Source organism: Amphiura filiformis, chromosome 11 (assembly GCF_039555335.1).
Source record: "Amphiura filiformis chromosome 11, Afil_fr2py, whole genome shotgun sequence".
In the NCBI taxonomy this organism is placed as follows: Eukaryota; Metazoa; Echinodermata; class Ophiuroidea; order Amphilepidida; family Amphiuridae; genus Amphiura; species Amphiura filiformis.
In genome coordinates, this window is record NC_092638.1 from 22,197,621 (window position 1) to 22,209,391 (window position 11,771).

General features: G+C 36.2%; 1 protein-coding gene across 3 annotated transcripts in view; it reads left to right on the forward strand.

Annotated features, from left to right (window-relative positions):
- Positions 1-11,657, forward strand: part of LOC140164557 (uncharacterized) — a 335,764-nt gene extending 324,107 nt beyond the window's left edge. For all 3 annotated transcript variants that reach the window (XM_072187860.1, XM_072187861.1, XM_072187862.1), the window contains 13 exons: positions 242-302; positions 1,075-1,217; positions 1,461-1,556; positions 2,560-2,814; positions 3,327-3,458; positions 4,149-4,295; positions 5,334-5,537; positions 6,033-6,203; positions 7,066-7,183; positions 7,697-7,863; positions 8,690-8,776; positions 9,073-9,298; positions 10,728-11,657. In XM_072187860.1, coding sequence (XP_072043961.1) covers positions 242-302; positions 1,075-1,217; positions 1,461-1,556; positions 2,560-2,814; positions 3,327-3,458; positions 4,149-4,295; positions 5,334-5,537; positions 6,033-6,203; positions 7,066-7,183; positions 7,697-7,863; positions 8,690-8,776; positions 9,073-9,298; positions 10,728-11,023 — 2,103 coding nt within the window. In that variant the 3' untranslated portion in view covers positions 11,024-11,657. The remainder of the gene's footprint in view (positions 1-241; positions 303-1,074; positions 1,218-1,460; positions 1,557-2,559; positions 2,815-3,326; positions 3,459-4,148; positions 4,296-5,333; positions 5,538-6,032; positions 6,204-7,065; positions 7,184-7,696; positions 7,864-8,689; positions 8,777-9,072; positions 9,299-10,727) is intronic.
- Positions 11,658-11,771: the final 114 nt, after the last annotated feature.

Here is an 11,771-nt window from a genome sequence, read left to right on the forward strand (position 1 = left end):
GTAAGATTGGTATCTTTGAAAAGACCTGTATTGTATTCAATCTATACACAGGTGATGAGTGTAACCTGCTTGTAGTGCAGCGCGATATGTTCAAAATTGTTTTCACCTATTGCTATGGCAACTAATCCGATTAATTACGTAACTTCGCCAGCGTATAATAAGAATTTGATATTGACTATGATTACGATATGAATAAATTATGATTATGATCACCATTATTATTATTACTACTATTATTAAGGCTTCAAGTACAGCAAAGAAGAATTCTGGCAGATTACCAAGAGAAATAGCAACTGTGTCAGGTAGGTCTCTGTATGACCCTTTCTGTCCATCACAATAATTAGTATCAGCACCGTCGTCGTCGTCGTCGTCGTCGTCATCGTCATCAGTGGCGGCAGACTATAATATAGCATCATATTATGATTCATATCAGTCATTTGAATTGGTTCACACCAACTCATCTTGATCGGCACAGCGAAGGAAGCTTGTCATTCAGTTTAAGGGATCTAGAATGAGCGTTTATGGCGTTTCGACAGTATTTTTGTGGGACATGAGAGCACCTCAGACGTATCGAATTGCATTCTGATTACGAAGCATGTCTTTCTGATATCAAATAATTTTCATTTTTTGAAATTCACGATATAATACAAGTTTTATGACAAATTATTAAAATTTGACATTTTTCACATTTTTGATATATAACAGTCCTCGGAAATAAATTTTATAAATCTAATGATATATTCTTAAAGTGTATGTAGCTGGGAGGAAAAGCCGACGATCAATTGAAAATTTTGACCTTTTATATTGAAGATATGGTTTTTTTTCCCAAAAAGAGCTATTTTTTTTGGTGTTTTGGGAAAAAAGTACTGTTACATATCAAAAATATCAATTTTTAATGATTTGCCATAAAATGTGTATTACATTGCGAATTTCAAAAAATCAAAATTATTTGATATCAGAAGGTCATTCTTCGTATTCAGAATGCAATTCGATATATCTGATGTGCTCTAATGTCCAAACCCCTTCCCTTAAGTGGTTACAAAACATGTTTATTTCCTTTTCATGTTCTTTCAGGCTTACCAGCAGATGTGCTGAAAGACTTAAACAAAGAACTCAAAAAACATAGTCCAGAGAAGTATGTCAAGGAAGAGGAGTCAGATTTGGAGTTTCAATTTTGGGACTTCGCTGGCCAGGATGTTTACTATAATACTCATCAGGTGGACAAAAAATAAAAAAATAAAAAAATAAAAAATCGCCGTGAATTCTCATGAAATAACGAAGCTAATTTTTAGCTAAAAATGGGCACACAATCATGTATGTAAGATATTCCTTGGTTACGAATTTGGATACAAAAGTATATATTTGATGAAACAATTTTTTAAAAATATTTAAAAACTTCCTATAATTTTTTAAAATAATTTATCTAAACTAATACGTTACGTTACTGATATAATTTACAGGTGTTTCTCAATCGACGTGCTATCTTTCTACTTATTTTTGATGTTAGTAAGAATTTGAATGAACAGGCCAAGGTAGCTTCAGTCAGCTATGACCAGGTAAATGTGGCATAATGTTTATGGTAGATTATTATTATTATAAAATTTTTTATTATCATTATTATGACACAATTATATTTATAGGGCGCTCAACGTAGCACATAGCGCCTTTACAAGCACGTATACCGGAAAAAAGAATTGCAGAAAAATTAATTCAGTGGAACAGGTGTGTTTTCAGGCGATTCCCTGATGTCAACGGGAAGGAAACGGGATATCAAAGTCGAGGTACAGCAACAAGAACAAGAAAGCCGAGGTGCAACAACAACAACAACAACAACAACAACAACAACAACAACAACAACAACAACAACAACAACAACAACAACAACAACAACAACAACAACAACAACAACAACAACAACAACAACAACAACAACAACAACAACAACAACAACAACAACTACTACAACAACGACAAGGAATTGAATACATGAATACAAACCCACCCTAGTCCATGGAAAGTAATTTTGAGAAAAAATAAACAACAACAACAACAAAAATATAAAAAAATGCGTTTCCTTTTCATTCCTTCAGTTAGTTTTAACTGGTCAATATGTTCTAACGGCAAATGTTCTAACGGCAATATGCGAAGATGAAACGTTACAGCTTTACAAATGTTGTTGACATAACTTGACATATTTAAACACTGGTCAAATGTCACCCCAAGATTTTTTAACTGTGACGGCTGGATTAATAGTGATATCACTAATGTCTAATTGAATGCGAGGAATTAAAAAGAGAGGGAGAGAGCGCTCTAGAAGACGCAATTCAGCATTATACCGCTTTTTATTAAAAATGAATTTTGCTCTCGCATTTCAGATGAGGCTTAGCAAATGTAAGACTGTTCTCGTCCGATGTTGAAATGTGATCGTTTTCTCCCTGGTCCCAGACATTTAGGAATCAAATCAAAACTCGACCGCCGGAAACCACACGGAACCGGTAGTCAACCAGTGGTCGAATTTTGATTTGATCCCTTGATTAATTGTGTTTTCTATTTCTGCAGACGGTATCGCAGCAGTCGCGGTTTCATGATTTTACCGGGACAGAATTTTTGGATTTTTGGCTTCACTCGATATACGCTTACGCTGCGCTTTCCTCCGAGGAAAACATGTCATTTACCAGACAGACAGATAGATCAGTAGCAGATGATGGTGCTATGTCGAACTCTCCAGATGCGAAACTGTACAAGTCACCTCCAGTTCTCATCATAGGTACACATCGTGGAGACATTGGCAAACATCATGGCGTAACTGAACAGGTAAACGTAGGTCAACTTTATTCAACCATAAGCGGTGGAATCAGTTAAAATTCATATGTGATACATGTAACATAGTATATTGATGCCACTTGCACAAAAATGATCCTTATGACATTCTGAACATACTAAAAATATTTGTGACCCTAAAGGTCAAAGTTTATGGGTCAAAGGTCAAATTCTAAAATTGGTCCAATCGAGCTCAAATTCAGGAGATATGATCCTTACAATCTAAATATGTTTTTACCCCAAAAGGTCAAAGTCTCAAAGTCAAAGGTCATTTCCGGAAAAGTTTCTATTAGGGGTCAAAGGTCATTATGGGTCATTTCTGCTTAACAGCTACGGCTAGGTTCAGATCTATAGCTAGATCTAGTGGACTATTCTCACGGAAAGGGTACACATTGGTTTTCAAAAAGCTGTCAAGGGAGACCTTGAATTTTGGGGTTTCATTAATGATATTTAGACCACCAATCAGTGGCTGTATTTTTACTTTATTTTTTATTTATTTATTTTAGGTGAACATAGAAAAGGCCACGATAGATCAAATCCATGGTACTATCAAAGGAAAGCCATATGAAGAACATGTTGTCCGCACAGTGCACTACATTGAGAATAATCCAAAGCTACAGACTAAGGAGGACAAAAAGGTGCAGTATATGTAATGAAAATAGACCCTACGCATCAGTTTCCCTGTGTAATAATTGCAAGACCCATTATTGCCTACGAGAGTGATGAACATTTCTCAATTTAACATTTGGACCTTGAAATAATGTTCATAAACTGCAAATACAGAATTTATAACAGATGATAAGGATTAGAATAGGATATGTTGTTTATTAAGGGCACGGTGGCGCAGCGGTACGGGCTCTACTTCGCAATCGGAGGATTGTGAGTTGGAGCCCCAGCGTGCCATCGTGTTGTGCAAGGCGCTTTACCTCACTTGCCTCTCTCTACCCAGGGGTGAAATGGAGAACTGTTAGGGATATTGTCCATCAGGCGCCGCCTAAAGGTATCAGCATGCCTTGGGGATTATATGCAGCTGACATCTTCTATTGACAGCGGAATAAATGTAAAGCGCTTTGATACATGTGAAAGGCGCTGTATTAATGTCAACATTTATTTTTATACACAGTAACAACTTTTTTCATTAAATTGTTGATTGTAATGTATACATGTAGTAACAAGGAAAATACACTAAATTACGTATAATTAAATACATATTAACACTATATCCAAAAGTGTTGACATTGACTGAATAATCTTGTGTTATACCCATGTTTATCATGTTTATTAAAAAGTGCAACTTATTGAATCCGTATTTTATGATGGTCCCATAGATGGTGAAGGATCTGCGGAGTCACATATATGACATAGCCTTGAAAGAACCGTACATGGGAGAGAGGATCCCTGTCCGTTGGCTCTTATTTGAAAAATCTCTACTGGATCTGGCAGTGAAGAAAACTCGCCATATATCTTTGGATCAGGTACAAAAGTTAAACTTTAACGATTCCTTTAATATATATGGCGTCGTCTTGATCAGGTAAAGAACAAAATTTCAACTTATTAATAAGCATTTTGAAACCGTTATCTGTAATGAATAGGGAATAAATATTCTCGAAACAGATTCATCAGGATCGTTCATAGTTCATAAGATTGATAAAGGTTCTTTTTCAGATCCAATAAAATGATACTACTCACTCAGAAATATTTCAATTCCTATCAGGAATCTTGTTCACTCTGGTACTGGTGTTAAAAGCAGTTTCGGTTTTCATTTTAGTTTGTAACATAATCGTGTGACCACAGAATATCAGCTTTTTGAAGGTATACAAAAGAAGTTTTTAAATTTCGCTGTGTAATATTCACGAGTTACAACTCAATCTACATTTGAAAGCGTTGTATAGATGGCAAAATAATCACACCTATCACCTGTTTTATCATGTAAATTGCCCCGTGGTACCTTATGGCGGACAGAATTTTATTTAAATGACGTAGTATTCGACAGGGTTTATTAAGTCCCTTACAGCAGGACGTTCTTGATCAGGAGGCATGCATATCGAGCCGCGGTAAAGGCGAGGATCATTAACCAGCCCGATCATTCAGAAGTTCGTACAGTATGAAATGGAAACACGACCCCAAAAGACTGATTTAACATCATGATTAAATTCTGTTCATTCCGTCCCGATTGATTTTACCCGAAAATATATTTATCCAAGGAACAAGCTCCTATGCTATACCTCTTGTGCCATAACGTCCTTGGTAACATCTTGTAAGCCTCATCGTACCTATGTGTAGCTAAATGGGGAGAAGTTAGGTGATGTAAAGGGACACCATGGGGGAGGGGCACCATGTTTCGACTTCGCCTTGCTGAAGCAAAAGTAGAATAAATGTCATTTATTGAATATTGCAAACAACTGTATATAAGTGCCATACTTTAATTGACTTCTCACAGACATTTCAAAATTGTTATTTCAATCTTAGATTTAATACAATGCATTGTTTTAAACCGTATGCTTATTTATTAGGCGAAATTGCAGGCAAAGGAATATGGCATAATTGATGACAATGAACTTCTCACAGTTCTTCGATTCCTGCATGACCTTGGTACTATCATCTACTTTGGAACTAAAGAAGCTGACAACACTCTTAAGAATATGATCATCCTAGACCCACAGTGGTTAATTGATGTCTTTAAGACAATCATAACAGTGAAACCGAACGAAAAACAGGTCAGTTTGCGATTTCAAAGATAAGTGCAAGAATCACTTGAAACCAAGAATTCAGCTGACTCCTAATTCGATTATCACTATGTCAACTGGATCACGCTTTTGAGTTCTGCACCACGACCGAAATGATCGCAACACAAAATTCATGTCATTTACTACTAATTCCAAAAGGTGCGTGATCCCAGTTTCCAGATAGTTACGTAACTACTTCGCTGGTGAATTTCCCAAATCAGAAAAAAACGTTTGCGACGTGCTGAGCTTATGGGTGTATGGGAATGGGTGTGTGGAGTGTATGGGGGTTGGGGTGGTGCTTGGGTATGGACATGTTGGCGAATCGCTTCTATACCTTCTCTATTACAATTAGCAGTCTTTTGCTCGGCAAGGAGAGGATATTAAATTGATTTTATCTGTTATACTACTGAGAAGTTGAAATGTTTAAACCATTTGATGCCATCTCCCTAAAAATAAATATGAGTTGTCATTTGCTGTATTTCACAGTTGCCAGCCTTTCGTGACAGTTGGGCATTGCTTGGGAACAAAGGTATCCTCAAGGATAGTCTAATCAACAACGTCTGGAAGAAGAATCTTCACCTTAAAGATAACCTCTTAGCACTTATGGAGAAATTTGATCTCATCTGTCCGCAGTATCCGGAGGAAGAGTGTGGAGAGGTAATCGATTTGACCCTAGGGGATTCTTTAGATTGTGTAGCATCAATGCCAAATACATAGTACTGAATGGGGATTAACAAAAGTCAACATTCAATTTTTGATTTAATTATATTTTTCTGAAACACTGCGCGTTAATAAGTACTCTGGATATCAAGACCTACATGTACCTAAAAAGACTCTTTCTAAAATTAGATTAAATGTTATGGTATCAGTATTTTAAAAGCCTTAATCTCAAATCAGGTCTGCCTTCATGAGGTATATCACGACGCAGAATGGATATACACGCAAAGTGTACTTTTTGTCATTTTATTCATTCATTCAGTTAGTTAAATACTTTTGATGCTGAGCGAAAGTTTGACCGGCCTTCTTTGTTTCCTTAAGGGGGTACTACACCCTTCGATAAATTTGTGACTGTTTTTGCAATTTTCACAAAAACTAATAACACACTGGTAACAAAAGTTATATATATTATAGGGGCAAGGAATCCAATTACTAAACTGGAATTTCAGTGACCCAAAACAAGCGTTTCGTTATTTATGATAAGAAATGAGGTACCGCTCGGATGTACCTCATTTCCTATCATATATACTGAACCGCTTGTCTTGAGTCACTGAAATTTCAGTGTAGTAATTGGATTCCTTGCCCTGATAACTTTTGTTACCAGTGTGTACTATTTTTGAGAAAAATACAAAATAGTCACACATTACCACAGGTGTAGTACCCCTTAACTATTCTCACTGTTTTTGTTTTCGTCAAGATAACGGGCAAATGTACTACAAACATGAGGTTTTATTGATTTATTTATCATGGAGAATTATTTTGAATTTTTGACAATATTACAACTTTTTCTTCTCATTTTTAGGATGATAAGTCGTTTTACGTTCCTGCATGTCTCCAACCTGCCCAATCGCCACTTGAAAAAGAATCGAAAGAATTCACAGACGGGTCGTTCTACTTGAACTTCATGGAGTATCTCCCAGGTTTCATATCGTCGTTCGGCAGGAAAAAAATCACATATGCATTTGACCTTTGAAAGTTCCTCCTATGTAAAAGTGTGCGCCAGTTTTGACCTCGTATGTCCAAACTACTCCCCACCAACAATTTTGCACACAGGAAATTTTGAATCTGGGCCCAATGTTCAAATTTGAGGTTATAATTCCAAAGGTCTAATACACTGAGGAGGTTTTCCTGCCCAGTTATGATATTAATCTTCTTTAATGTATATCATAATGCCAGTGCACACTTGCCTATTTTCACGTTGATATTGAGTCGAATTTTTCCATAGACTTAAATATCTTGTTTATTTCGAGCACTGTATCTAATATGCCACAAATCAGAGTTAACGTTCTGGCGAAATACGACATTTGGATATTTTTTTATAATTTGGTTAAAATCCTTATTCTTTCTCTTCACATCTTACACAACACCAAAATGGGGTCATTAGATTTAGAACTTCTGTAAACTAACAATTATTTATATTTGGCAAATTACAGATGCTGTGTTCAACTACCTAACTATCTATGCTGCGAGGTGGTGCCAAAAATCCTCAGGAATTCCTCCCAAGCTTTTCTATCGTTTAGGACGATTTACTGTGGGAACACAGCGCAACCGTCATTCGTTTCGACTAGAAATGCGCCCCGCAAGACCAGCTGCTATCAAGGTACACATGATTTATTTTGAAATAATACAGAATACACTACGCACCATAACAATCACCCTAATCATAAACCTTACCGCAATTCTAACCCTAAACAAATTCAATCCCAAACTTTAAGACTATTGACCCACAGTGTTGGAAATAAGCCGATATTTCCATTTGGGCCAGTAGGTCTAACACTCTACGGATACGCATCAATTTGTACGGACCCTTGACTCTCGTACTCGTTCTCGTACACATGTTTGATGTTAAGGACGGAAGCTTTAATTTTGGGAGAGGATTAATGTTGGAAAAAAGTATGTTTTGCTGACTTTAGTATCGGGTGGGCATGTAGGGTGATATATCGGTGGGCCCAGGAATTTGGCTTAAGAGTCTGCTAAACTCTGCGGACGATATTCTATGAAAGTTCAGATATAATAACCCATCGCTAAAAACGTGACATAGTAAAAAAGTAAATCCTCAAATGACCTTGGTCTGTGTAAAGTGTATCTTTTGTACATAACTTCCCATTGTTGTGAACAACATTTTGTGGCACCGACACTGTTGGCTGCTGGTCCATTAGAAGTGTTTAGTGAATCAAGAACTCGTTGTTCCAGAAGATCCAAAAATGATCGCCTTTTATTTGGAAGTTTGGTGGCTCTAAAAAGAGTCATGTGATTATCAATATAGCTATATATCACATTTTTCATTTTCATGCTCGTGATACCCAATGATACTCTAGTGTGCTTGAGTGAAGTCTTTGAAACATCGACACTGCTTATTTGGTACGTGACCACGAAGAAGTTTTTGAAATGGAATCATGGAGAAAAAACTGCTTCTTTTCTTCCAGGTAGTGGTCGAACGAAAGCAGGTATATGGCGGGGCAAGGGAAACAGTCAAGACAAAAGACACTGGATCTCCTGAAATGTGCGAGAAGGTAAAATTCTAACAAAGACCAAGCTTAGGATCTAAATGTATTGTTTTAATATTGTGTGAAAGAAATAATTTTTGCGTTCTTGCACAAATCGACACACCGTGGACTATTATACCTGTATTATGAATTTCATTTGTATCATGATACTATAATCCGTTTATATATAATCGTCATTTTTAGTTTGTTTGAGCAATTAATCAAATTTCAAATGTACGTTTATACGTTGTGTATTTAGCTATCATTCTACAGTGCAAAGACATTTGTATAGTATGAATCATTATAATTAATATTTTTTGAAGGTTATGGCTTTCATTGAAACAACAATGACGAAGGTAACCAATAAATGGGCCCGAGGTATTCAGTTCCAGCTATCTGTCGCTTGCGTGGCTTGCAGAGATAAGAGAAAGGCGTTGCATCTTCTGCCATTGCAGAAAGACCAGATGGAAAGCGAGGTTTACTGTGAATTCACCGAGGACCATATCTACATGAGATATTATTGGAAGCAGTTACGAAGCACACCTGAAGGTAAGCATTATTATAACATAATACCCGGTGATAATCCGGTGGTAGTTTGGTGGTAAACCAAAGTATTTTGGTTTTGCCAGTTAGTGTTCGTGGATTATAGTTCTACGGGTAGTACAAGATCAGATTCCTAGGGTTACAAAATTGTCACCTCTGCGCAATTCGAGATATCCAAGGTCAAAGTGTAACATGGGTTCAAAATTAAAAACGTATCCAAATTGTCCAAATGATTCCTCTCATCAAAAAGATTTCACAAAAACAAAAAGATTGTTGGAAAATACCAGCATATAAATACAAGCATGTAAATGCATAAATTGAAAAGTCCGAAAGCACTGCGCAATATCCAAGGTCAAAGTTTATAAATTGGGTCAAAATTGCGCAAAATTATTTTAAAGATTGCGAAAATAAAATAGAAAAATTCCCCAATTTTGAAGAAAATAGTCTCAAATGGTTCTTTCTGTACGACAACTTTATTAGACCGAGATAACACTGCCAACAATTCAAGAGTATTTTTCTCTTTTAACCTTTGACGTTTTGGCTTATAACGCCAAAAAGTCGGAGGTGGGTCAAACTATACATTTTTTAATCGTTAGGATCAGAAAAACATTTCATTTTGGTACGGATTAAAAAAAGTGCAGTTTTGAATTGTGACCCCAATATAAACTTTGACCTTGGAAATCTTGAATTGCCCAGGGACAATTCTACACCCTTATCATTTCATTTTATACCACCTGTAGAATAATAATCAGCGAATAAATATACATCTACTATACTGGCAAAACCATCTAAACCAATATAACAATAGTATGCGGCTGGACTATATCCAAAAGGCCAAAGATAACGATCGGTTACACAACCAGAAATGTTGACTCCGAAGAAAAGTGACACAGACACAGACACAGACCATTGCCAAATTCCTTGGTTTGGGGCCCACATGAGGTATATTGGGCCATGGACACTCGGTATACTATCTTGCATTTGGGTGCTGAGGCGAAGCGTACAAACAAAACCCTAATGCGTAAGGGAAATACCGAAGTCAAATCCCTAATGCGTAATAGACATGGAAAGAAATTTTAGGGATTTGACTTGATACAAATCCTTAACACATTTGCGGACTTGACCAAGGAAATCGTTATCGAAGCAGTAATTACCACTTGAGAGTTTCTTTCATATCAGGAATTGATTATCTACGACCATCAGGTGCCACTTGGGATTTCACAATAGGCGACCGAAGTGAATGACAAAGATCAATAACACTGCTCCATTGGATCTTGGTTCACAGTCACTTGATCACAATACCTCTAATCGAGGGGTTTGGTCTTCTCAAGTGACAATTATGTCGTAACACTCGAACTCAATAACAACATTGGAAGCTAGCTTCTTATCCTTTCAATTCTATATGTTATTTATGTTTGTATTACTTCTACCACAGCCACGTCCGACATGCCCGAGATTACAGACATTGATCTAAAATCTATCATAAGACAACTTGGTCGTGATGATTTACAACACCTGTACGTGGAACTCGAAATATCACATCAAGATGTTGAGAAAGCCGAATACCGAGCCAACTCACGCGATATTGAACTGCAAGCAATGGAGGTCCTGCGCTTTTGGCGTGATATGAATGGCACTGAAGCTAGTAGGAGTGCAATACTAAATGCATTAACAGAATGTGAGAATCAGGAAGCGGTGGAGAATTTGGAAGAAATCTGGTCTGTGGGGTGATGATGTTATTAATCAATAATTGGTGCAGGTGCATCCCAATAATGTGAAAAACGTTGAAGAAGAAAAATAAACGTTTAAATAAATGGTGTTTCAATATTTAATATTGGATCGACGATGAGGATATAATGTAGAGTTATAATGAAGCATTGAAAGAAAAGAATGAACCAATGATTTTTACATCAAATATAGGATTTAGGTGCTTTTAAGCAAAATTTATGAAAATATATGAGAAAAAGAAATCTTTTAAAAAGTTTGCCATCATAGTTTGCTTGAAATTGTAAAAATGCAGTAAAATTACTCCCAAAACTAAATTTGAAATTTGTGCTTATCCTTAATTAACTTCTTTTTTTGGTCGCTACTGTTGAAAACCTTGTTGCTGCAGTTACTGTATAGACCAACTTTAACATACATTTATTGGCAATGATTTTAATAGTACGTATGTTTATTTAAATATCAGTTTATTGTTAGTTTTAAGCTTGTATTACCTTAAGGAAAGGGGTATGAACGTTTGGACAGTATTTATTGTGGGACATTAGAGCACATCAGATATATCGAATTGCATTCTGAATACGAAGAATGTCCTTCTAATATCAAATAATTTTGATTTTGTGAAATTCGCAATATAATACACATTTTATGGCAAATCCTTAAAAATTGATATTTTTGATATTTAACAGTACTTGAAGTAAACTGACGATCAATTGAAAATTTTGACCTTTCGTATTGAAGATATCGATTTTTCCCCAAA